We start from the raw sequence: 27,717 nt of genomic DNA, 5'->3' as shown, positions 1-27,717 counted from the left end.
TAAAAGGGCAACCGTTACAACAATGAACAACCAACCTTTTCAAAAGGTTACAAGGTCACTTTATATAGTGACTCACTTAGGGCAACTGTCCTTTATGTTATTTATAGAAATAGCCCGAACTTGGGCTCTCTAAGAGGATAGTGTGAATACGTCCATTATACATTTGTATTCGACACTCCCCCGTAATGGGCGTATACATGGGCTATCTAAAGAAAAATACAGGTATAGGCATAGGTTCTCGGACGGATCGGTTTTGTTCAAATTGGCATGATCCGAAGACAGAAGACCGAACCGGTCGAGTCGGAAAAGCTGAAGCCGATCGTCGGTGAACCGATGTCTGTTGTCCGAAACCGTCCTGCACTATGTCCGGCTTCAACCGGACCGATATGTTGTTACGCCCATCTGTTGCCGAAGAGACCGAAACCGGTCTGCCCAAAGACACTTGGTCATTCCATCTGCGACATTATCAGTTGTGGATATCTTCTCTAAACCGATTTTCCCAGAAATGACGCAGTCCTGAACGAAGTGATATCGAACTTCGATATGCTTGGAGGCGTTGTGATGAACCGGATTTTTCGACAAAGCTACAACACTCTGACTGTCGCTGTAGACAACTGGAGACGAGTTGGAGTCGACTTGCCGAAATGTGTGCGCCAGCCGACCGAGCCATAAAGCTTCTTTCGCTGCGTCGGAGGCAGCTACATATTCTGCTTCGGTCGTTGAGGTGGCTGTGCACTCCTTAAGTTTCGACTTCCACGAGATTGCTCCATTGCCGAATTTAAAGCAATATCTGGTTGTTGACTTGCGACTGTCCACACGGCCGGCGAAGTCCGAGTCGGTGTAACCGGCTACGCCTGAAGTTGAGTTCGGACCGAAAAGGATGTCGTGGTCTTTTGTGCCGGCTAAATATCTGAACACATGCTTGACTGTGTTCCAGTGCGATCAGCCGGGATTGTGCATAAATCTGTTGATGACTCCTACGGCATGAGAGATATCAGGTCGTGTCGCAACTATCGCGTACATCAGAGAGCCTACTGCCGGTGCATACGGTACCGACTTCATGAACGGGGAGCGGGGTCGAAGCAGACTTGGCCGATTGCATGTTGAAGCGTTCCAAGACACGTCCGATGTAGTCGGTTTGAGACAGAAAAAGCTGTCTTTTGGCGCGATTCCGACTAATCTTCATTCCGAGTATGTGTCTTGCCGGACCGAGGTCCTTCATGGCAAACGTCAATCGCGGTTTCCGAACGAGTTCAGTAAGCTCTCCGGTATGCTGATCGGAGAGTAGTATGTCGTCCACATAGATGATGAGGAAGACGGGAGAACCGTGTTGAGTTGTTTTGGTGAAGAGGCAGTGGTCCTCATGGCTCTTGGAGAAGCTGACCGACTGGATGAAATCGTCGAACTTCTTGTACCACTGTCGGGGTGCATGTTTCAGGCCGTAGAGACTCTTCCTGAGTCGGCAGACTAGATGTTCCTGACCGGTGGCCACAAAGCCTTTCGGCTGCTCCATGTAGATTTCCTCCTTTAGATCACCGTGGAGGAATGCCGTTTTCACATCTAGCTGAATCAGCTCCAAATTGTCGGCAGTCACAACACCGAGCATGAAACGAAGGGTGGTCATTTTCACCACTGGTGAAAAGATTTCATCGAAGTCAACGCCATATTCCTGTCGAAATCCCTTCGCAACTAATCTGGCCTTGTACTTTGGGGCGGTCGAGTTAGACGTCTCCTTTAGTCTGTAGACCCACTTGCAAGGAAGAGCACGTCGGTTCTTCGGTAAGTCGACCAGATCCCAAGTTTTGTTGGCGTGGATGGAGTGCATTTCCGACTCCATTGCCAGATGCCAGGTGGCTGAATCGACAGCTGTCGATGCTTCTTCGTAGGACGTCGGTTCGCCGGCATCGGTGAAGAAAATTCCGGGAGAGTACCTCTCCGGAGGTTGCGACAGTCTCTCGGTATGACTGGACTAGTCGCACCGGGTGTCGATGTCAGATGGTCGGAAGCCGAGCCGTTCAGCTGTGCCGAATCTGTGGATTCGGTGCAAGAGAAGTCGGTTACCCGTGAAACCGGTCTCGTGTGGTGTGTTGGGCCGTCATGAAGGCTTGGCACTTCGGAAAATATTACCCTTCGGACTTCAATAGGCCTTTCGGCCGTTTTGTGCATAGTCGACTCGTTGAACATGACGTCCGAACTTCGGACGATTTGCCTGTGCTGGGGGTCCCAGAGTCGATATCCGATCTCGCCGTCGGGTTCATACCCGAGGAAAACTCATTTCCTTGATTCGGTTCGAGTTTTCGGCGGTCGTCTTTCGGTATGAGGGCGTAGGCCTCGCAACCGAAAATCCTCAACTTATCATAATTCGGCTTTCTGTTGGTCCATATTTCCTGAGGTATCATAAGTCCTAGAGGTCTACTTGGCGACATATTGATTATGTGTACTGCTGTGAGTAGAGCCTCTGCCTAGAAGCCATCCGACAGTCCAGAGTGTCGGAGCATGGATACAACGTGTTCTTGAATCGTCTGATTCATGCGTTCTGCGATTCCGTTCTGCTCCGGACTATATGGTGCCGTATATTCACGTCTAATGCCACGTTCTCGGCAAAATTTGACGAATTCATCAGATTTGAACTCACCTCCATTGTCAGTTCGGAGGCACTTCAGTTTCCGACCGGTCTGGTTCTCGACCATTGCAAGCCAATCTGAGAAGATCGAGAACACCCAATCTTTGGTTCTGATGGGGTAAGCCCACACCTTCTGAGTCGAGTCGTCAATGAAACTGACGAAGTACGAGGCACCACCAAGTGACTGATGTGGCATCGGGCCACAGACGTCCGAGTGGACCAAATCGAGCGGGCTCGACTCTCTTGGTGCTGATGTCGGGTGTGATGCAGCTACCTAATTGCCGTACTGGCAATACTCGCAAAACTGATGGTCCGAGAAGGAGAGTTTCGGGATGTATCCGGCTCTGGATAGGTGCGTGATGCCGGCCTTGTTGAGGTGTCCAAGTCATCCATGCCATAAGGATGACACAGGGATATCTACTAGAAATAAGTCACCCTCTCTGAGTGTGACATACAAAGGGTACAATGAGTGTACCTTTGGTCCTCTAGCAAGCAGGAGGTTCCCTTTGTGGAGTGTCCACCCTCCTGATGAGAAACCAGCACGGATGCCAGCTTCATCAAGTTGTCCGACGGAGATCAAGGGTCGTGAGAGCTCAGGAACGTGTCGGACGTCGTGTAGTACGAGTGTAGAGCCACCCGGAAGGTTGAGCTCTACGGTGCCGATTCCGATGATAGCACAGTGCTGCGAATTTCCGACTCAAACTAAGTTGGAGTGGCGGTTCGAATATTGCCGAAACTTTGATCGGTGAGGTGTCACGTGATACGACACGCCCGAGCCCAGAAGCCATGTGCTCGATTCCTCAATCGTAAGCAGAACTTCTGCTTCGACTGGATTCTCTATGGACAATATGTTCGGGTCGGTCGTCAATATCTCGGCTGAAGAGCCGACATAGTTGACTTCCTCATGCCGGTTACTCCTCTGATCAACTCTTTGAGCTTTGTATGTCTTTGACTTGAGTACCCGACAGTCGGCCTTGATGTGTCCCGGTTTCTTGCAGTAGTTGCAGATTCGGGTTTCCCGGAACTTGCTGCGGCTTCGCTGATTTGTCGGCGGTCGGGAAGAACTTCTTCCCCGGTTGTTCGATCGGTCGGTCGAACCTTGTACTACATAGGCTTCTTCTGCCGAGTCTTTGGTGAAAGACTTTCTCCGAGCTGCTTCAATCAGGATTGCACTTGTGACTTCGGAGTACTTGATGGCAGTCGTAGAAGCGTTGCACACAGTTGTAACGAAGGTTTCCCAAGAGGAGGGGAGATTGCTCATGAGTATCATTGCTCTGAGTTCATCCTCGATTGTCGTCCCCTGTGACGAGATTTGGGAGCTCAAACTTTCGTACTCGTTAAGGTGTGCCTGAACCGAATCAGAGTCTTTCATCCGCAAGTTGTAGAGGCGCCGGATCAAATACATCTTCGTTGAGGCGACCTTCTTTTCGTAGGTTTCCGACAGCTTCTTCCAAAGTTCGAAGGCTGTCGTGCACGATTTCACTGTGAAGTACACTGACTCCGACAGGTGCATCCGAATCGTGGCGCGGACGATTCTGTCCAGCTTCTGCCACTCATTTGCCTTGTATATTTCTAGAGCAGTTTCATTCTCAATCGGATCGATCTGACCCTTGACTATAAGATAGTCCTGCATTTGCTCCTTCCAAAAATTGAAGTTCGAACCGTCGAACCTCCTTAGACTCATTTCCGATGAGCCGCATGTTGATGCCATCAGATTCGGTTTCGGTTGACGAAGCTCGGTTCGAAATTGACTACGAACCTTGTTGGAGTGCAGCCGGTCGGCTCACCCGGTATCGTTCTAGTCGGATTTGAACCTGAGTCGGTTCGGTTTCGGATATCTGTATTGTTGAACTTGCTCGAATTGACTCTGGTAACTTGAGGGACAGAGCCAACTGGTCTTCCCGAATGTTGCCGAGTCGGAGTGAGCCCGGTTCGCTTCCGAATATATATGCCAGATACTGATTATTGAAACCGATTGTCTGGACCGATTCTGCTTCGGGTGACTTATGTGATCGACTTATGTAAGCAATCGGGCGGAGTTGGTTGTTGTCATCAGATTGAAGTAAGACTGCACCAAGGCCGACATTGGAGGCATCCGTCTGCAGATGGAAAGGCTTCGTGAAATCAGGGTGGGCAAGGAGGTCAGAGGCTTGATGCGGGCTCGGCTCGTAGGTGGTGGTAGATGTCTTGGATTTTTTTGTCATGTTGTTGCATGTTGGCTATTTGGGAGGAGGATATGGGCAAATCGATTGTGTCAGTGGCAATCTAGTTCGCTTGAAAGGATATGCGGGATAATCCATCGGTGACGATGTTCTGGGGATCACGACGATAGTGCAGCGTGAATGTGTAATCCTGTAGCGCCAAAGCCCAACGGAGTAAGCGACCGGGTGGATGAGCCTTCTTTATGAGGGAGAGCAATGGTTGATGGTCAGGTTCGACTGATGTATTTGATCCGTGTAGGTATGGGTGGAAACGATGGAATGCCCAGACGATGGCGAGCAACTCTTTTTTGGATGTCGAGTAATTTTGTTCGGCTTTGGTAAGTGACCGACTTATGTAGGCAATCGGGCGGAGTTGGTTGTTGTCGTCTGATTGGAGTAGGACCACACCAAGGCCGACATTGGAGGCATCCGTCTGCAGATGGAAAGGCTTCGTGAAATCAAGGTGGGCTAGGAGGTCAGAGGCTTGGAGTGTTCGCTTGAGCTGCAAGAAGCTGGATTCGCAGGCTTCGGTCCATAGGAAGGGTGCGTCTTTTTGCAGGAGCGCGCATAGTGGGACTGACAGGTCGGCTAGCCGTGGGATGAAGTGGAGAGAGAACATGAGGAGGCCGAGGAAGCGTTGAAGCTGCTTGACTATGGTGGGGCGTGGGAATTTTTGGACTGCTTCCGTCTTCTCTCGGTCCATCTGTACTCCGTCGGAGGAGATGACGTACCCGAGGAAGCGGAGGCACGTACTACCCCATCGACACTTCTTCCATTGCAGCTGTAATCGGTAACGTTGAACACAAGTGAGGACCTCCCAAAGGACTTGAAGGTGTTCCGCCCAAGTGCTCGTATGTATCAAAATATTGTCTAGATAGACGATGACGACGCGGCGGGTGATGAGATCATCGAAGATGGCGTTAGCCATTCGCTGGAATGTGCTTCCAGCATCAGATAGGCCGAAGGGCATCCGTGTGAACTGAAAAATGCCTTTCCTAGTGCGGAATGCAGTTTTGTGGGCATCTTTAGGATTCATAAGGATCTACCAATATCCCGAGGCCAGATCGAGGGAGGTGAAGTACTTTGATTTGTTGAGCTGGTCGAGGAGGTCATCAATACGAGGGAGAGGATATCGGTCATGGGTGGTGACATGGTTTAGTTGTCGGAAGTCGACACAAAAACGGTAAGAGCCATCCCCTTTCTTTACCATGTGTGGCTCCGAGATCCACTCGCTCTTGGAAGGTGTGATAATCCCCTGTTGTAGCATAGTTTTGACGGCGTTGTCGATGCGCTCGTGGTCGAGAGGCGAGCGACGTCGGGGAGTTGCATTGATGGGGCGGGCGTTGCCTGTAGGAATCGTGTGGTGGATCGGAAAACGGACCGAGGGAGGTTTTGCAGGTGGTGTAGACAGCGAGGGAAAGGTGGCGAGGAGTCGCCGGATGTCATGGATGCGCTCTGTTGGTGATACCAGGTATTGTGTGTTGTTGATGTGGGTGGTATCTCGCAGAGTAGTGAAGAGCGATTGGAAGGTTATTGGGGAGGATGAGTTGTTGTGAGGAGAAATCGAGACAGGCTCGACTATGGAGGAACCAATCACAACCCAGGGTGATTGGGAACAACTAGCGCGAGAGGACGTAGAAACAATGTTGGATCTAGGTGGAACTGATGGTGAGCATGCACATGACTTGCGTATGTCAGTGGTATAACCGTTGTTGGTCGCCGAAGAGGATTTTAATGGGCGGTGCGTGGCTTGTGGGAAGTTGTAATTGGGTGACTAAATCTGCGCTGATGGAAGAGATGTTGTTGCCGGAGTCGAGGAGAACTTCTTGGGTCATGTGCTAGAGGCAGACGATTATGGTACAAACGGGCGAAGTAGATGACGTGGAGGCGTGGACATGCGGGGTCGACTCGATCGTGCTATAAACGAGAGAAGTTGATGACGTGGAGGCGTGCACGTCCGAGGGCGGCTCGATTGAGGGAAAAACATGAGAAGTTGATGACGTGGAGGCGTGGACGTGCGGGGGCAGCTCTCCCTACGGCACCCTGCACATTAGTTATCCTGGAGCTCAGAGAGGGAGGCAGCGTCGGCTTATTGGACATTCTGCTTCTGTTGGTGATTTGCCACTTTCGGCAGTGACGCCGAATGTGGCCATAGTTGTTGCAATAGAAACATTTGGGGCGTCCCTGGCTGTCTCATTCGGGCAATGCACGCTTGGCGCATAATTGCGCGTTCTGGACGTCGATGTCCATGGGAGTGGCGGCTATCATAGTGTTTGTATGATCGTGACTGAGATTACCTAGTGTGTGCATGTCGTGCGCGTCTGCAGCTTCGATGCGTTGGGCGGTGAGGATGGCTTCGTGTAGTGTTGTCGGGCCTTGATCACGTACATGGTGGCGGAGGTCATGTCGGATACGCGGCCATAAGAAAAACAACTTCATGTCTTCCGACATGTTGGCGTTAGCCCAGCGTAGGATCTGCACAAACCGAACCACGAACTGGGTGATGGGTTCGTGTGGCTGTTGGGCAATTGACTCGAGTTGTTGTAGGGCCGTCTGGCGGGAGTCTTGATGAGCAAAATTCCAAATCATGGCTGCCCGTAACAGATCTCAGTCGTTGCGTGTCTCTTCGGGTTGTTGTACAAGCCATGTTGCTGCGATATTCTTGAGGAGTGTCTTCATTTCCATTGCCTTCCAGGGGTGTGGCCACTGGTGGCCACTAGCCACCATTTCGAAATGATCCAGCCAAGAGAGGACGTCTTCCGATGGTAGGCCAGAGAATGGTTTTGGGCAAACTCGAGGGTCCGGGAGATTCTATTGTGGCTCTGATCGTGCTGAAAGAAATGACAACATGGCTTGGTTAGTATGGTTAACTTCTAAAATAATGTTGGACAGGGCTTGAACCAATTGGTCGATTGGCGATGTGGGCTGATGGTCTTGAATTTGTTGTTGTAGGAATTCCGGGTTCATTGAGTTTGCGTTGCCGCCGTTGTTGTCGTGTTGCATCATGGCGTGTGTTGTTGGGGTTGTGAGTTGGGGTTGCTTTGCCCGTCTTCTCCACCAAGATGTGAAATGCTCTCAAGAATAGCTCCCTTTCCATTACATTCCAAGTTACATTTTATAGACTACTCTTAGCGTGGAGGGTGTTCTCCCGCTCCAATTAGTTCTTCTAATTCTGGGGGCTTGGTAGGGGCCTAATTTGGGTGTGGTCCATGTGATCGACACAATATTCAAATTATGTTGTAGTCCCTAATATCGTAAAAATTGGAATAATATTTTCATCTCGTGATTTGGACCATTTTGAACATAGTGACAAAAAATCCATTATTGAGGCCTCAAATAACAACAGGTTTAAACTTGCCAAATGTCCGATAAGTACTTCCAAATGGTACACACTATAGGACATTTAATGAACCTATGTGTGTTGTCCTCCAACAGAATGTTGCAAAAGAAACATATGCCTAACCCTAGTCCTCATCTCTTTAGGGTTGAACCTAATGGGAGCCCACCAATCATGACTCTCCATATGAATACCTTTGTACGAAATGGAAAATTGGAATGCCAACCACGTTGTAATATCTGCCACCACCTTGCATTCGACTTACATACATTCCACACCTTTTTTGCTTTAGGAGAAGTAAAGATAATGATGTCATTGCATGATGATACAATATATTTATAGTGACGTTAACTTGCCGACAACCGACAGTTGTAACCGATGGGCACAATAGGTCGAACGTTCAACTCCAAACGTTCTGTGAAGAAGATTGTGGTGGAGAGATGGATTAGTCAACACTGATTCTACACTCAAAGAATAGTTATTACGATTAGACATATGCTCATGATAGACTATTAGATATAATACAATCTGTGTAACAGAGACTAAGTTTGAACATACGACACGACGACACATAGAAAAAATACATAGAGTAGTCGACACAACAGATACTCTAACTACCAAAACTTACATTAACCAAAATAGACCGATACTGTTACAATGCTCTCAGCCCCTTTTTATAGGTGACGCGAGAGTCTTTTCCAAGATTTACACTCTTGCCTTGTTCGGCAACCTCATTCCAAAGACAACCTCATTCCAGTGAAGTGAGACGGGGATGAAGAGGATTGCCAAAAACAACCTCATTCCAATGAAGGGCGTGCAACTTTAGAAGTGCACCGATTGCTTGGCCGGCAAGCAAAACCGAACCTCCTTCCGATCAAGACAAGACCACCGATGAGACGGAATCCACCACTAGAGCTGGTGCATACCGATGTGTGTCAAGTAGACACGAAGTCACATGCCGGATCGCAGTACTTCGTGACATTCATAGATGACCACAGCCGGAAGTTGTGGGTCTCGCCGTTGAAGACGAAGGATCAGGTGCTATCCGTCTTCAAGGAGCTCCACACGAGAGTGGAAAGAGAAACCGACCAGAAGCTGAAGGCGGTTCGAGTAGATAACGGAGGAGAATGTCGGGGGCAGTTCGAGGAGTACTGCCGGTCAAAGGGAATCCGGCTCGTATTCACCGTGCCGAAGACGCCGGAACTAAATGGGTTGGCCGAACGGATGAACTGGACCGTGATGGAGAGAGTCCGGAGCATGCTGGCACATGCAAAGTTACCCAAGTCGTTTTGGGCTGAGGCTCTGATGATGGCGACCTATGTGATAAACAGATCACCCTCAGTACCCTTGGACGGAGACTCACCGCAGAAAGTATGGACCGGTAAGGACCTGTCTTACGGGCATCTGAAGGTGTTTAGGTGTGTCGCATACGCGCATATGGCGAAGGACAAGAGAGCAAAGCTGGATCCGAAGTCCTGACCATGCATATTCCTTGGATACGGCAATGATGAGTTTGGTTACCGGGTGTGGGATCTGGTGATCGTTGTTTTCATTAAGTCTAACCATAATCTAAGGGTATAACATTTGGTACCAAAGCATGAAATGTGATTTTGGAGTGAGGAAAATGCCTGAGAAGGGGAGGTAGGCAACACAGATGAAGGCATATGAGGAACGTGAAAGTAATCATGAGGATAGAAAAAAAAATGGAATCAATTGAGATAGGATCGAGCTTAGTGGAGATTGCGATAATACAACTAGTGGAAATATGAAGGGCAAACACTCGCCAAGGAAGTGGGGGTTTCCAAAAGGAGAGGTCGATGAGGAAGAATCAAAGTACGAAAGCTACAAGCCAATCCACCCCAAATGGGTACTCAAGAGAGAATGAATCCCTAGTATTAAGAAGTGGATCCGCAACATGAAGAGCTACTTGTAGCAATGTCGAGTGCGACCATGGTTGTGGGTGGATGTAACAAGCTGATTTCTCATCGATGATGCTACAATTGGATCCTCCTAGTGGAAGAGAAGAGTTCATTCAAGTGTTCGGAGAATTTCAAGCGAAGGATGCGAGAGTACTCCATCGAGACTCCATCCCACCTGACGAGTCATATAAACTCACAGATGAATGGAAATATTTAATGTGAGAATTTGGGAAACTCAAGGAACATATTTCTAACTATAAAATAATTATGTTGCAAATCACCAACATGGATGATTTTGACAAGACACATAGTTTCCTTTTTGGATTGCAACCATCATTGAGAAAGGAAGTGGAGAAGCTTGAACCAGTGAGCTTGGAGGATGTGATCCACATCATGGAGTGACTAGGAGATTGGGAAACGCCCATCCCAAGCAAGTTTCCTCGGAAAAAGTAGATGCAAGAGACGATGCTTCATGTATCATTGGGGGGAACAACTTACATGGCAAGAGAACGACCCACTTCCTTGAACCCCTAGAGGGAGAGAGAGGGAGTACCAAAGACAAGAACTTTAATTGCTAGAAATGGAAGTTTATAATGATAATAACACTACTTAATCATATGATAATCAATAAACACATATGAGAAGGGGGGGTGGTATGTACTGATGTCTAAGTGTAGATGGGAGGTACATAAATTTAGCTACTTAATCATATGAGAATTGATCAATATAGTTGCAAATGGGGCGTTGTTTTTATTGATGTGTAAGTGCACATGGACGTTAGGATTAATTTATCAATCATAAGATAGTGTGGGATATCTAAAGTATCTACCTCATTGAACGCAAATTTGTTTCCCATTCATTAAGTCAATGATGGTCATTAACACACACATGCCCTAAGGAGTGTATGGTTGCTTGTTATCTCAACCATTGTAGTGTAGAGTATTATAGGTCTCGAGAGAGTTACACCTAAAAAACTGAAGCTATCAACCTTCAGTAACTAGGCACTAGTCATGACCATTGACAACCATAAGCTTGATGACAACGTGGTATTCTTTCTGGCCCTGAGGTAATACATTTATTTACCAATTTGTTCTTGTAATTACGTTGTCCCTTGGCATGCCATAGTGTTGTTCATTTCGTAGTGACTAGTAATTTTAGCTTAGAAAGACCAATCTTGCGCAAATAACATCAAATACTATTCTGCATAATATAGGATATTAAAAGCCTTGGATTACCAAGTGGCCCCATCACTAGTTGGGTTCTAGTTACGAAAGACGTGCACACAAACAATATTAGGTAAAGGGACCTAGTAGGGATGCTTGAGGAAGAACATCAACAAATCACCACTCGTAATAGACAATGTGTGGAGTAGGAAGACCTTTAAATAAATAGTAGAGCACTTAACCTTCATGTATATTATTGGGTAGGTAGGACCAATCTTGTTACTTGCCATTTTGGTAACATCTCATGTTGAAGTCACATATGGCATTCCATTGTATTCTTTTACAACACATAAATGACACATGGGTTCATACATAAGGATTGGACACCAAGATAGATACACATTGGACATGTCCACGGGACAACGTGTCCAAAGCAAACAAACCTAGGATATCTTGTCCAATATTAGACCACCATTGCACACACATAAAGTTCTAACCCATTGTAACAACACTCTAGTAAACACCCTTCTCTCAGAAAAACGTGTCCTTAAATACACATATGTTTCAAAGGGCCAAATCCTCCCACATGCCCAAACACCAGTGCTCCCACAAGATAAATTTTCCAAGTTGGACACACCATGTCCAAACCTACTACAAGCGTTAAAAAGTATAGGTTTCTCATCTCTCTCTCTCTCTCTCTCTCTCTCTCTCTCTCTCTCTCTCTCCACAAATGCAAAGAAATGTGTCTCCCCTTTGTCCATCCGAATTGGGAATGTCCATGGTGCTCAGTTTAGCCACAAAGCATACTTCTAGTAACCATGGCTAAGTTTCAGTATATGATGTTCGTTGACAGGGTTGGATGGGATGGGCTGAATATTAAACTTAAATGGCCGAATTCCGTAGCGATCGTCCGATGGAGTTTCGGAAAATAATCGTGAAGAAATATATATATATATATGTATGTATGTATATGTATGTATGGTGGGGAATTTAGTGGAGGAATCCATCCATAGCTACATGAGCCATCCTTTTCATTCCTTCATTGGGAGGTTTTTTTTGTCATAACTGGAAGCATATACAGATTATATGCTTTGTAGACCGAAGATTTCAAAGATTTAGTCGGTGCTAAATTATTAGCTCAGGTTCAGGAATCAGGGGTTTCTGTACATACATACTTCCAAGGTTCCAAAAGTCCTTCCGTGTTTTCCTCACCGCCTGTCTTCCTCCTCCTCCTGCGTCTGCTTCAGCAACTATGGTGTAAGTATTGCATGCATTTTTGCAAAGCCAATTCAAGCGCTTGGTTGAACTAGGGTTTCTTAAACACTACACGCTTGGGTAAATTCACGGTTTTTTAAACATTGTAAGTTTTTTCTAAACCCTTTCAACGTTGTAAGTTTTGATTAGGGTTTTTTTAAAACTCCCTGTGTATGTGGATTTGTCTAAACCCCCAATAATGGCTCCCTGTTTTTGCTTTCTGTATGCCCTAAACAGTGTTTCCACCTTTTTTTTTCTTTATCTGAACCCTAAGCTCTAAAGTCAAAACCTTCTTTGAGTGTTTTTTTTTCCGTAAACGCTGAACATCATTCTCCAGTTTTTTGCTTTATCTAAACCCAAAACTCTAAACTCTCATACTAAATCCCACGACCTGTTTTGATGCTTTATAAGTGGATGACCGTGATTGCAGGCGGCATCCAGAAATTGTGTGGGCTCAAAGATCTGAGCAAATCTTCATCACCATTGAATTACCTGATGCAAAAGACCCAAAAGTGAAGCTTGAACCTGATGGGAAGTTCATCTTCTCTGCTCAAGCTGGATCAAGTGATGACCTATTCGAAATTGAGCTGGAGCTTCTTGACAAAGTGGATGTTGAGGTATGCATGATAAATAATTGAAAATATTGTATTTCGTTGAAATAAAAAATATGCTAACTCGATTCAAAACATATACAAACTTGATTCATCAATGATTGATGGCCTATTCAAAATAGAGCTTGAACTTCTCAGCAAAGGGGATGTCAAGGTATGATGAATATATCTTATTTTAGGATCATAATTTGAAAGTGTATCACATTAAATAATTAAGAAATTTGATTCATCGAATGATCAATGACCTATTCAAAATCAAAATCAAGCTCGAAACTTTGCACAAAAGTGAATCTTGAGGTATGGGAAACATGTATTTTGTTCGGGCCATTGATTGGAATCTGTGTAATTCATTAAAAGGATTAAACTTTACTCATCAATACTAAGGACATGAAATCAAGATGATATTTTAGTCAAAGTTAGTGAAGGGGTACATGTCTACCTTTGTATTTCATTTAAGAAAAACATTTTTCATCAATGATTAATGAGAACATGAGATTTGTACTTAATAAAATGCATTGATGTTCCATGGGTGTTTATTTTTATATGATGAGATTTGTTTTTTAACATGGATTTTTCTTAAGGGTGACAATTTCCTAATCATACATTTAACATAACCAACATGATCAATTCAATGAAACATGTAAAAGACAAGGATCTCAGGCTCTTTCCATTTTTGTGTGTAGGCGAGTAAAATCAATGTTGGTCTGAGGCAAATCATCTGCATTATCCAAAAGCAAGAGAAGGGATGGTGGAAACGGTTGCTTAAGAGTGAAGGAAAGCCACCTCCATTTGTGAAAGTTGATTGGAACAGATGGGTTGACGAAGATGAAGAAGAGACTGAGGGGTCCAAATGTAAGTGTCAAATGTAATAAATACAAGTTAAGTAAAGCAAAGCTATTTCGAATTTATTACACTAGTTTTGACTTGGGTGATGTTTTGCATTTGATGCTGGACTACATCAATGCAGTTGACAACTTTGATTTTAGCGGCATGGATGATTTCGCGGTATGAGGATATCTGCTCCATATCTCTCATGTCAGTGCTCTAGCTTTTTGATGGATGCTATACATTACATATATGTATGCATTCATGCATCCATCTATGCATACGTACATGCGTCTATACATGCATGATGTACCACACACATATATGTATTATTACTTGGGGTTTTGGTACATATTCCATGTATGTCACATCTATTTGTAGCCTATTTAAAAAATGTAGAATTCGTAAAACACACCCTTTCTCAATTCAATCCATAACTCTCTCTAGATGATACACTTTTATATGTGTAAAAAAAACATGGGTATACTTGCATATATATATAAACATGGATATACTTGCATATTTATCTACTTTATATATACGTTATATGTATGTATGTATATGTGTGTATGTGTTCTGGGAGCCTATAGGATGCTATATCTATGTATACATTTGGGATGTGGATCTACATGGTGGTTTGTAGAGTTATTAGACTAAATGGTGTATTTACTTCCTGAATTTGCAGAATCAAAAGCAAAGTGGAGATGAAGAAGATGAAAGTGATGATGAAGGGATGCTTTGTGAGTATACAGACGGTATTTTACTTTCATAAGCTTAAGATCACTGTATGATTGTTAACAAAAAGTGGGGTTTTTTCTTCTATGCAGATCTTCCAGACTTGCAAAAATGAGGTTAAAACCATCCTTTATATAACTGTAGAGTTTGTATTGTATTTTGTAGCTACTACAGTGGGACAACCAGAAATTAGCTAGATTGTATTTATGCCTACAGAATGACGATGCAGTATATTTAACACAAGTCTAGGCTAGGAACTATGCAAATATTTCAGATTCTATTAAAAGTCTGCATGTAAGAGCCTTTTTTGTCATTTATGATTCTTGCACATCCACGTAAGGCAGTCAATTAATTTTGAGCCTTTTTTTCATGATTATGATGATTTTATTTAGGTTTGAAGTTTGAACCTTCTTTTGTGATCATGGCATAGGAAATCAATAGGTTATGCGTTGCACCTGTAAATGTTAGATATTTTAAGATCGTGCAGTTTTTATTGTCCAAATGATGCTTCGATACTAGATACTCAACTGAGCTTTGAGAAAGAAAACCTTTTGAAATGAATTTTTTTGAAGGCTTTCAGTAACATTAGGGGATTGATTAATTTTTTACCCTTCATGATTATGATGATAGCTTAGGAAATCAATTGATTATGTGTTGCACATGTAAATGTTTGATATTTTAAGATCTTGAAGCTTTTATTGTCTAAATGATGCTTCGTTACTAGAATGCTCAACTGAGCTTTGAGGAAGAAAACCTTCTGAAATGAAAAAATTTGAAGGTTTGCAGTAACTTAAGGGGATAGGTTAATTTATGATGATTCTTTTCTAGGTTTGAGCCTTTTGTGATTTTCTTCAGGAATTCAAATTTATTATGTTTTGCAGCAGGAAATATTTGATATTTTAATACCTTGAAGCTTTGTTAGTAGGTGCTCTGATGAGCTTTGAGAATGAAAGCTTTTCTAAATGAGAAACTTGAAGGCTTCAGTAAGTAAAGGTAGATCAAGCTCTTATTGCAGGAGTTGAAATTTCCCCTCAACGATACCTGTAGAGGTGAAATTATGATTAAACCGTCTTTCGCAAAAATGATAGATGTAGAGCTAATTCATATTTAACCATAGTAGTAGAGGTGAAATTATTGATTAAGAGGTGAAATTATTGATTAAACCGTCTCTTGTTGGAAGAAACAGGATATAGAACTTTCCAAAAAATAGTATCACTTGCACTCTTATAATCAAAACAACAATTGAGTTTCATATGATTAAAGTCACCATTTTGATTGTACTTTGCATTTTTTCAATGTTTATTGTTTCAACGTTTGTTTAGAATTCAATTTCTTTGTTGCGACTATATAAACCTATAGAAGAAAATGAATTATTAAATATTTGTGCAGCCTCAAGCTTATTGCTCACCAGTGACCACACATCAAGCTTAATGTTCCACTTTGAACCAAATATTCTACATTAAAATGAATCATTGCATATAATGAATTATTAAATATTTGTCAGCCTCAAGCTTGTTGCTCACCAGTGACCACACATCAAGCTTAATGTTCCACTTTGAACCAAATATTCTACATTAAAATGAATCATTGCATATTTATTGCCATACGCTTGTTAGTCCGCTATATATTGAGCTTAATATAGTCCACAGGACGAACCAAATTTTCTTGAAATCAAAAAACCATGTGCACAAACTTTCTGCAGTTTGCACAAATAAAGACATAGTAGACAAATTGGTTCACATATAATAAATCCGTAGAATAAACTGAACCATGCTAATTAATTATCATCTTTGTCATTCATGTGCTACTGAATACTCTGGGATGATACACATTTTAAGAGATTCAAACCATCAATCGTAAAGTTTCTTCACACTGACTGCAGAAATTGAAGGCACCAAATTCTTTCGTAAATATCACCTGCATGGTGAACAACTTTTTTTATCAACCATAAGTAGAATATATTTATTTACACATACATATACGTGTATATTAGATTTCGGGTAGTAAACTGAAAAAATAAGACTTGCCTGTACCACAGTTATCTAAAGATCTCTCCACATGCCTGTAGAAAGAAAATTGTGATTACGCTTCATTTATTTTTGGACCAAAAACAAGTTTTTGTACATAGAGACAATCACCGTTCAGGGAAAGCTGAATCATCAATTCTAAACCTAACCCTGAATCCTAATCCTAACACGATCCTAACATAAAGTTGAACATTAATCCTAACACAATCCTCATCCAAACCAAAACCTTTACTGTAGCCTAGTATGCAACTAATCAGTTGAAGACCAAATGAATGAAGGATTTGAAAGTAATTTTTAGACCTACGCTCATCAAATATACTCCCAGTATGTCTCAGGATACTAACTATCCTTGTCATTTTACATAATAAAATGGCATCCACAGACGTTTAGTATTATTTTTATATAAGATAATGACATGCATATACCTTTCTATCTCCATGTGTCTGTACAGATCCGCAGCATAACAGCTGAAGCAATGGGTTCTGAATACAACAGGGATCACTTTATCATGAATAATCACCTCAAATTTTGTGATATTGAAGTTAACAATATAAAGCTTTCTTCTAACCCTTTCGATAAGGTGGATGCTATGAGAATAGGAGGTATATTCCACCACGTTCTTTCTTCTTCATTAAGTAATTTACTCAAATAGGCATTGATATCATCTGTTTCCTAAACATTAAATGAGAATAAAACACATGATTAGTTAGTACTGTCAAACAAAAAGCAAAATGTTATTATGTACTATCCCTAAAAAAGAGAAACATTGATGTAAAGAAGAAGTTTTATAAACCAGTAACATTTACAGCAAAAATTCAAGAGTAAATGGAACAAGATTTATAAGGTATCCTTATGTACAGAAAAAACATTATTTAAGCTCTAATCTGTGTGATATAAAATAAGATCCTTTCTAAATGAATGCATCACGTCAAGAGATTGAAATAGCTGAGAATGAACCATACCATTTCATAGGACCTGTGAGTGTTATAAACATCAATGAAGTATACATCTGCATTTGACCCTTGGCTTTTAAGAGCTTGATGGATATACAATTATCAAACTAGCCAAAAGACAATACCTGGAGTGCCCATTTCTCATGCAAAACTATTCCTTAAAAGACACATTGCTATACAGATAATCTACATCTCAGAAAACACACTGGTGGAACTCACCTCTAATTCAAATACTTGAAGGTTCTTAGTAGAGTGCCAAAGACTTAGTGCGTCTCTTGAACAAGAAATACATTCACATGGTTCCATGAGCTTCGTAATAATTTTATTCCGCTTATCACGTGACAATTGTAAACAGCATAGCTCCTAAAAGTAGTACCCATGGTAAATATAACAAAAAATTGGCCAGAAGGATAGGACAATAATAGTAGTTGGAATGATAGACTGACACTAACATACACAATATAGAAGAACTTACAACAATTTGGTTCACTTTAGCTCTGTTTCCCTTATCCATAAGTTTTTGAAAACTGGTTTTCCACTTCATGCTACTAGAGTTGAAGATAAGATTTGCGCCTGCAAGTTTGTACAAGGTTTTCTCATCCAAAAGATATGTTAAAGCTCGTTTCCTCCATTGCTGGCAGCAAGGCATGTGATAGTTTGCCAAGATACTACAAAAAATTGCCTTCCAATTAAATCCTTGTAACATCTTAGCATATGAAAAAACCACAAATTTCAGGATAAGATGCCAAGTTTCATCTTTTTATCAACACAATAGTCATATTATGTATTGATGAAGGATAACATAGGTGCAAGAATGGAACAATGCCAGACGGCCGAAAACACACAATTTCAAAATATTATTAGAATATTTTCTTGCGTACATATCTTCTAGAATCCCAGTTATTATATTATTCACTGTGCTTTCCTCTAGCAAATTAAAATTCATGACAAGAGTTGACCTTCCAGAGCTTGACCTGCCAATAGAGCATTCATAGTTAGCCATGTACTTCTTGCAACTGTTTGTACATGGCTTCTTGTTGGTGTTTCAGCAGAGGTAACCCCCAGCTGCCAGCTCAAACAACTTGTCAGTTATTTCATTTTGTCAAGGTTGGGCAGCAACAGAGATTCCCCAGAAACACTTGCTAGGGCAACCCTCATTCTTCATCTGATTGAATTAGAAGGTGTGCCCAACATTCTCCACCCCACTTTGCGAACTTATGACCTCTGCATTTTGATCATTCTAGGCTTCACTCGAAGAGTGGCCAGAAACAATGTTCTTCAGGAAGAGCTAATAATTTGTTCCTAAGGTCTCCCTTGAGAGGAAGGACTTGGAAGCATGTCCTTCAGGAAAGGGTAGCATCTTGCAAGTCACATTCTATGGCTTGGTTCCATGTCGAAACCTTTACTAAAAAGGCTTTGTATATCAATCCCTTCAAAAACCATTATTCACCCTTCTACAAAATTACAAATTATAATAAGTACTTGGCATAAACCATAAGAACCTCTAGCATCTGATGGAGCAATTCAACTACCTAAAGGAAATATACCTCCCAACTAACTCCCAAAAATGAGGGCACATAATGCGCATCTAACTCCCAAAAATAAGGGCACTTAATGCAATTAGGTTCCTTCCTAATTCCATAACTTCTGGGGTGTAATTGCCTTTAGCATATTATACCTGGTCTAGGATATCAGTATTTCTAGCTAATCATAAGTTTCACTGTATACAATGTCCTTTAGGACAGCAACATCCTCAAGTCACGTTATCTTATCATTAGGAAAGAGTGCAATATGCCTTCAGCTGTTATTTGAAAAGCTAAAATCTCCCCAAACATACAGTCAGAAAATGGTAGAGTAAAACTAGAAAATGCCACCTATTTAGCATTGGGGCTGCCAAATGTATTGCGTTCACCAAGGATTTTGTGTTATTTATAACCTGATGTCGTTTCCTTATGTTTTGTAAAACAGCTGTCCAATCAGTCTCCTCATTAGAAGTGGCAGCAATAAGAGACTCAATCTGTCCACCATCATATCCAAGACATTGAATCATTGTACATATAAAAACTTGCTTTGCTTCAGCAAGAACTTCCGAAGTTAGCTTTGGTAATCCCTACACGCCACCCACATACAATTAGAAGTGTTTCTCAAGAGATATATGGACTACATTCTCTGTTCACACCTCTGGAATTGGATCTGCGTGCATCTTCTCTTCAAGAGCCAGATCCAGGGTATGCTTAAATGCATTCCCCTCCTTTGAGGCAGGAATTTTCTTCATAATCTAGAAAAACATAAAAGAAATTTTTTTAACATTTTCCCTCTTAAAGTCTGTTTTTCCACTGTCTTAAATTAATCCAAACACTACATGATTAAAAAAATTTAGTGCAGTAATCAGCCTTTGTAAATAAGTGTGCACGCATGAACTTTCACATCTAGTTGCATCTCACAATAAATATGGAAGATGAATAAATCATCCAAGAGAACGGAGATTCGATATATGCTTCAAATTCTCCACCAAATTGCCATAACAGAACTAATCAACATACATGCTTTCCAAGAGATACCTTTATGATACCTTTAATTTCCATGATAGAGTTACTAAATACGCATGTTTTCCAAGACACATTACATATAAACCAAATCACCAAAGATCACTCTTGTGAATTCTCCATAATAGAAACCCAATAGTGAAGTAATCTGGTGAAGACACCGCCACAATAGCCAATAAGAACCAAGACACAGATTATCAAATATAATCAGATGGAAAAAAATCGAAAACTAATGATAATAATAATAATAGATAATCGAAAAATATAAATGTTATATTAAAGCAAACAATCGAAATATGCATATATAATCGAAAGAACTATGTATATAAATAAACCAACAAAAAAACGCATGCGTAGGTAAAACTTTGATCTTATCAAGAGAATACAATAGAAAATAACCTGTTGTAGAAGAGAAGCCCATCCAAGAGCTCTTTTGACGTCTTGAGGTCTCCATAGAGCAGGCGAACCTGTGGACTGAAAACCTGAAGCAAGACACAATATATCCAGGTAAGCTTGAGAGAGAGATAGCAAGTGAGGCAGTGTAACATCTGGATGAGACCAAGACTCTTTCTGCTCTTCTTCTTCTTCTTCTTCTTCTTCTTCTTCTTCTGCTTCCTCATTCTCCTCCATGTCAATTTGCCCAAATGAAAAGGGCTGTATTCAAAAAGACATTGAAATACTTGTGGGTTTTACTTTATTTCCCCGGATACCCCTCACTTAACCCTACCTAAAAAGAGCACACACATATGTGCTAGCTATTTGAAGGGCATCAAGGAAACATAAGGATAAGTTCAGGCTCCGATCGTTTCCGGGTTTTGTCGCATGGCCAACACATTCGACATCGGCGAACCCTCAATTTAAGAGATTGAACACTGAGCTTTCCAGCCACAATAACACAATATGTGAAAGCATGCATGAGTGGTAAAAGATGAGGGTCATGTGGAATATAGCTCAAATAGCAGTTGCAATTGCTCCAAAGGGGGTCTAGACCAATGCATTTGAGGAAATACTAAGAACATTGGATCGTTTAAAGGAATATCAAAATCCTCAGGGATTGATATTCCCCCCATGGTTCTTACTTGTCATGAATGTGATTATATGGATTTCCCCCTGCATAACAATCTTCGCCATGAGAAAGCTTGTTGGCAATGGTAAGCATATATGATGCAACATAAAAGATAGTGGCAATACTTTAACCATTTTTCGAGTTTCTTTCTCTAGAATTTTTCTTTTTAGTACTTCTTCACTCATGTTGGTGGTTACACCTAAAGTGAACCATCTCACAGCTATACATATCTAATCCTAAAAAGGATTTTATGTCAAACATGATCTCTAACTAAATCTGTGATTGTGCTTTATGAAGAATGCAAATTTAAACCCAAATCATCCTCCAATAAGTTTCCATTGCATATCTTTAGATTTAGATGATAATGCCACGATGCTACCTCAACATTGAACTTGTGTGAGCAAGTTCGAAGAAGTGTTAAAGATTCCTGAGAGCCAAGGGTCATGGGCATAGTGATATGCAATTCAATATGTTTTGCCATTTTTACTTGTACTGGGGACAATATTCGAGGTTAATGTTCACAATTCACATTCCAATTTTGATATTTTAGCATCATTAGACTTCATCCTTAGTGTCTCTTGTAATCTATACTCGATGATCACATACTTCATAGCATCACCCTTAGAGCTCCAATAGATATTTTACTATCTTAAACCATTTCACAATGTCAAGCATGTAACAACATGAGAGGATTTTGGTCTAATAGATATTTTTACGTAGTAATCTATCCTCGTTGATCACATACTTCATAGCATCACCGTAGAGCTCCAATAGATATTTTTACTATCATAAACCATTTCATAATGTCAACACCCAACAACTGTACAACATGAGAGGATTTTGCTCCCAAGCTTGTTTTGGCAATCTATGATCATGCATATTCTTGACTTTTGCAATAGATGTGTGTACTATTTGCATTCTTAAAACCTCAATGAGCCAAGCACCTTTTAATAGCATGACAAGATAAGATCTTGAGTACTTTACCCCAATTGTCTACATAAGAACAATATATGGATTTTCTTTCTTTCATTCCATGGAGTAAGGCAATAATTGGAACACCACAACATTAAATAGCACCAATCTCACTTCCCTACCTCGAGTATCTTCGATTGCATTGATCACAAACATATAATAACTATTCTAACCCACTTGATTAAGACTCATAACATACATTCCAATATATGTCAACATGACATTAATACCAACATATACGAAGCTTTGCATCAATTGTATTGGTTCTCCCTTGTATGTAAAAGTGGGGTAGTGTGTTGGTTGTATTACTTTTATTGCCACGCATTTCTTTTGGTCCACCTTAACAATTAGCCCATTGCTTTGATCGTTTGTGTCGAATACAACTATTGCATATTATCCAACATATTTGAGAATAGAATAAACCAACATCATTGACATATATGAATATGAAACTAAACTCATGCATGAGTTTTGGGTTCAATCCTTCTCCTTTTGCAGAGTTGTTTCCTATTTAAGTTTACCGAGGCATAGACCAAATAATGCGAGAGAGTGTGGACACCCTTGCTTGACCCCCATGTTGATAAAAAAGTATTTAGAGAAACCACCATCCATTTTTCAATTCGCACCTTGCTTGCTCATATCGTAATGCTACAACAACTGCTCTATAGTGTAATGACATTAGGATCTCTATTATTCTTTTCCAAAGCTTACTCCCTACTATAATGTTGAAGGCTTTCTTGACGTCCACAAAACAACAATATAGCGTTTTCTGTTGAAGTTGACTTTATCCCATAATAACTCTTAATATTTCCACATTATCGATAGTTGAATATTTTGGTCTAAAGCCCGCTTGACTGAGTGCTCATTTGTGATTATGTTCAACCCATGAGCTAATCTTTTGTTCCATAGTTAGCGTTATTTAACTTGGTCATAAATGAGTTGACCATAATAATGCAATAGTTGGATATCAAATTTTTATATCCCCATTTATGGATTGGTTTAATCCAATTCATGAGCCAATCTTCTAGAAAACCTTGCTTGATACCTTGATAGCTCGATCCATGATAGTTGCAACCCATGGATGATTTTGCAATCTTGTCCACTTTAAGAACTCACTTATTATTAAAGTTGCATCCACCACATTGTCATTAGACATCTTTTTGGATCCTCTATTAACATCCTCAATATATACACAATAATTAAATGGTGTTTCAATACTCAACGTCATAGGCATTATCCCATCATGCATATTGTTTCATCTCATCTTTGGTTTTTCCAATTATATCTTCCCTTTTACCCTTGAGTTGCTTTGGTAGGCATTTGTGTGCATGTGTATTCTTCATTTCTTGCATTTGATAGTATTGCCTCTTCCTTCTCCTGACCATTCTTTGATGTTGATACGATGTATGAAAAGAAGCATAATCTATTTAATTTGCTTGGTCATAACAAAAAAAGCAAATCCTTGAAAAAGAAACTATTCAATCATAAATGCAGTTAGTACCTACAAATTTCTTTTTGGTTTTAGAAAATCCAAAAACAAACACAACAGATTTTCATAGAAGGAAATGTCAATACAATTTCCATTAATACAGTTGAGAGTTACCTTTTATATTCAAATAATCTGAAAACCAACCTATTAACAAAACAAAGGCTCACAACCAGACAGAAGGCTTAAAGTATACAAGAAAGTTGCATTCATGCTCTTTGTTGGTAGTGTAGATGAGGCATGTTGGTAGTTTCAACATCCCTTATCTAGCTACCAGTTTGGGCAATTGATCTTTAAGCCAAATTTATTGAAACCTCTACCCTCTTTTGGTTCCACAAATGGTACATGAAAGTTGATGTACTACCTCATTTAGAGAGCATGCCTTGACTGATTTTAAATCGTTTTGAACTGGGTCCCGACTCCCAATCTCAGTTCCCACATATGGCAATGTCAAGTATCAGCCCATTAATAGAAAAATATGTTACCTCAATTATTCAACAGAAATTTTGAATGGCTGCCAATCTCAGCTTCCATATACAGCAACGTAAAGTATCAACCACGTTTATAGAAAATATGTTACCTCAATTATTCAATAGAATAATTTTGAAATGGAGTTCCGTGATGCAATTTTATTACTATGTAGAAAATAAAATATATGCACAATTGATCTCCTTGCTTCTACTACATCTGAGGTCACTTCAATAGCAACATTTCAAATCTTGGGCCAATTCCAAGGTACCTTAAAACACATGGCAAAGATCAATTGTAAAAGCTGAAACATAGTCCAATATGCCACATGAATTGCAAAGCCTTCAAAACATCGAAAGCTGAAAGAACCATATATTTCTTGTGACTGATGCTTTCCCTTTGCCATTATTTTCTATAAACTGAGGCTATTTCTCCATTTGTATAGCCATGGATCTTACTATAGTGTCAGAATGCACTTAGATCCAAGTGATCAAAAATCAATGGATACTACAGTGAATATTAATGTCACTGGAAAAGAATATTAATATCCTACAAAATCTTCATTTTGCTTCCTTTAAGCAGTTTGTGCGTCTTCAAGAACCTTCACACTAGGACCATAAACCGTTTTACAACGCCCTTCAAAAGAGCCTACAAGTCGCGCTACAACCTCTTCGAAAAACATGCCTGCCACCTGAGTGTTTTCAATGAAATGTCAATGTTAGCTTCAGTTCTTTCACATCCCACATAGCTTTATCTTAAAATTTTTTAAAATTCTTTAAAATGTTGTCTAATGTTATTTTTGTATTGTTAACAAGTTTGTGGAGAATTATTTGCTCTAAAGCTTCTAAACTCTTGAAAACTTGAATTCTCAAAACCATAAAAGTTTTCAAGACCATCAGGCAACCAGAATTCTCCTATACCCTCTTTATGGTATGGGAGACTGGATTTTAAGAGTCTTAGTATTTCTTGTCGAATGCTATCTAACCATAATTGGACATGACTCTAACTACATTGAATACAAACTTGTGAATAACCATAAAACTTCCACCTCTACCTGTCGATACAATGGAGAACGGAATTGGAAGCTGACTGAAAAATGGAGATTGCATGAACCAGGTACTGGGCCTGGTTTAAATTCCCAAGTATTCGTCAAGTACTCAAAAATATTGCTTTTTGATACCGATGTCTGAAAAGAATGGATTTTCTTATTAAGATGAAAAAGGAATTTTCAAATAAAATAGTCTTGATGATACCTCAAAAGAAAATTTTCAGTCCTCACCAGTGTACCTTGATTAAAGTCGGCCGCTTTAACTCCACATGTGATACATATCGTTCAACAAGGAACTTGAAACCTATCTCAAGTTCCGCATCCAGTGCTGTTTCTTTCTGCCACAAAATAGTTGATTTCTGACACCAAGGTACAAAATCTTGATATAAATCCACTGCTGCCACCACTGAGAATAGTTGCTCCGGGGAATACCTGTTACATCACAGTGGTCTCTCCCTCCTCTCCTCCTTCCTCACTCTATGTCCCTCCCTCTCTTCATAGATTTTTATTTTGTGAAAACCGACACAATCGATGTAAAATGGATTGAATTGGACAAAATTAATTCACAGTAATAACACATTAAAGATAGAAAATATATTGAAAATATACCAGTGAGTCTTTATGAAATCATTCACAATCACAATAACATGGATGGCAAGAAAGATGAAAAACATATTGAGAAAATATAGACATTTGCTAATTGGAACAGACAATATCACAGCAAAATGGAGTGAACCAGAATATTTACGTTCATAAGCAGTCATCAAAAATAATAATTTGAAGAAACACTGACACTTTCCCTATGAAATCAGACACAAGCACAGTAAAATGGATGGAAATTGGAGCTTGGCTGTCCTAATGGAAATCCATGAAATAATGGAAACATTTTGACCAAATTCACCAATGTTTCTTTACAGAAACAATAGAAATAGTAGACTTACCCTATAATTCGAGTTTCCTCGTGTTCTTTAGACAAACCACTATCTTCATCACCATCCCCAAAGCTCAGAAAACTGCATCGTTGAGACTTCAAGCAGTACTCAGAAGATACGATGGATCCCACAGAAGACGATCTAAATATCTCTCCTTTCGATTCATTTCTGCACAGAATATGATCTGAGCGAGCATTGGAGCGATCCAAGCGTTTAGATTGTCGAGAAGAGACGATCTGCTCAGAAGTAAAAGAAGGATCAAAGGGAGGAAATCGCCATGGAAGCTTAGGCTTCTGCGAGAGGAAAGACCTCAAGAGAAGCCCCGAGCGTTGCATTAATCCCAGCGAGGAAAGACAAAAAATGGTTGTCGCCGCCTTTTCTGCGTCCTATGTATGTAATCGATAGGGTTGGGGGTGGGGATTAGAGCTGGGATTAAGGCTGGGGTTAGGGTTAGGGTTAGGGTTGGGGTTGTGCAGATGTTTTCAAGAGATGGAGAGCCGTGTTCATGGAATGAAAGGGTGGGAGCCCAAAGAGAAGAAGGGACCTAAAAAAAACACAGAGATGGTTGTGGTGATCACTGATGCTTTCGAATGTTCTTCTGATTTCATTATCGATGGCATGGGACCCCCCCTTAGAGTCCGTCCGTCAGGCCAAAACACGATGGCCAATGGACACCCACCCGATCGTCCCCAGGGGAAAAAGGAAGGAATGGTCAAGGTCTCATATGACTGACAACAACATGTGTGACCCACGGTCAAGGTCAAAGGAAACCGAGACCAACCACCCTTTTTCTGTCAAAAACTGCATGCTCCCAAGGTGTGGCGAAAAGCAGAGACCTCCTCCTTCAGCCTCCTTCCATGTGTTTGGTTTGATGTAATTCTTGGAATGGAGTGGATCCCGGGGGTAGATGGGCCAACCAGCCAAACCAACCTCAAAAAGAAGAAGATCCACTCAAAATGGCATCTTTGTCTCTCTCGAGTTTCGTTCGTAAAGACATGACGAAGAGAGAAGAAGCATGTATGCATTCCAATGAATGAACATGGAGGGAAGAAGGACCTTGACCAAGTGGGAGAAGTAGTATAAATGAGACTCGTTTAACCCGTTACGTGCTTGTAATGTCCCTGCGGAGTTAGATTGATGGACATGAATGATCGATCCTTTTCCTAGTTTTGACAGTGTTGAACAAGTTTTCAGAGCACACAAAGGAGCAAGAGATAGATAAGACTGGCATACAACTTGATGAAAGAAATTAGTACATCCATTGTTAGGGTGGCTTCCCACCTCGAGAGAAAGAGCTTATAAAGTGAATTGGAAATTGCTTTCTAATCTGTTTTGTTCTCTGTGTGAACACACAAGCACAAAAAAGGCACTTCTTGAAGAACTGTCAATTATGGGCAAACATGAATCGACCGAGAGAGACCAAGTTTCATCATTCGTGACTCGAAATATAGCACACACACACACACACACACACACACACACACACAAGATAAAGGATTTCAAGAACTGTCAATTACGGGCAAACATGAATCGACCGTGAGAGACCAAGTT

The 27,717-nt window shown here is 41.1% G+C and overlaps 3 protein-coding genes across 6 annotated transcripts; 1 reads left to right on the top strand and 2 right to left on the bottom strand.

The window, feature by feature from the left end:
* Nucleotides 1-12,389: 12,389 nt before the first annotated feature.
* LOC147857887 (co-chaperone protein p23-2-like) lies at nt 12,390-15,042 on the top strand. Of its 2 annotated transcripts, none has more exons than XR_015530416.1 (6): nt 12,390-12,500; nt 12,928-13,114; nt 13,792-13,960; nt 14,076-14,143; nt 14,619-14,673; nt 14,761-15,042. XR_015530416.1 is itself a non-coding variant. In XM_087326652.1 (6 exons), the coding sequence occupies exons 1-6, from the start codon at nt 12,496-12,498 to the stop codon at nt 14,781-14,783; spliced, it is 477 nt and encodes a 158-aa protein (XP_087182778.1). In that variant the 5' UTR covers nt 12,390-12,495; the 3' UTR covers nt 14,784-15,042. The 2 variants fall into 2 exon arrangements, 1 of the variants encoding a protein (XP_087182778.1); XM_087326652.1 differs by having other exon boundaries at nt 14,076-14,113.
* A 1,172-nt stretch (nt 15,043-16,214) lies between these two features.
* On the bottom strand, nt 16,215-20,839 carry LOC147857886 (fanconi anemia group F protein (FANCF)). 3 transcript variants are annotated; one of them, XM_087327371.1, is made up of 9 exons: nt 20,594-20,839; nt 19,828-19,926; nt 19,523-19,758; nt 18,124-18,316; nt 17,868-18,011; nt 17,264-17,367; nt 17,121-17,177; nt 16,696-16,730; nt 16,215-16,585 (listed from the first exon to the last, which is right to left on the bottom strand). In XM_087327371.1, exons 1-9 carry the CDS (start codon nt 20,822-20,824, stop codon nt 16,536-16,538), a joined length of 1,149 nt encoding a protein of 382 aa, XP_087183497.1. In that variant the 5' UTR covers nt 20,825-20,839; the 3' UTR covers nt 16,215-16,535. The 3 variants fall into 3 exon arrangements, with proteins under 3 accessions (XP_087183497.1, XP_087183499.1, XP_087183498.1); XM_087327373.1 differs by lacking the exon at nt 17,868-18,011; XM_087327372.1 differs by lacking the exon at nt 19,828-19,926.
* Nucleotides 20,840-24,316: 3,477 nt separating this feature from the next.
* LOC147857885 (Polyketide cyclase / dehydrase and lipid transport protein) lies at nt 24,317-26,709 on the bottom strand. Its single transcript, XM_087327843.1, has 4 exons — nt 26,176-26,709; nt 25,474-25,666; nt 25,241-25,372; nt 24,317-24,877 (listed from the first exon to the last, which is right to left on the bottom strand). Exons 1-4 carry the CDS (start codon nt 26,499-26,501, stop codon nt 24,761-24,763), a joined length of 768 nt encoding a protein of 255 aa, XP_087183969.1. The 5' UTR covers nt 26,502-26,709; the 3' UTR covers nt 24,317-24,760.
* Nucleotides 26,710-27,717: the final 1,008 nt, after the last annotated feature.

This window comes from Azolla caroliniana, unplaced genomic scaffold (genome assembly GCF_043228905.1).
Source record: "Azolla caroliniana isolate FFs.n. ecotype wild unplaced genomic scaffold, voAzoCaro1.0.p SCAF_11, whole genome shotgun sequence".
Taxonomy (NCBI): domain Eukaryota; kingdom Viridiplantae; phylum Streptophyta; class Polypodiopsida; order Salviniales; family Salviniaceae; genus Azolla; species Azolla caroliniana.
The sequence above is the reverse complement of the archived record's forward strand: the minus strand, read 5'-3'. Positions and strand labels throughout refer to the sequence as shown.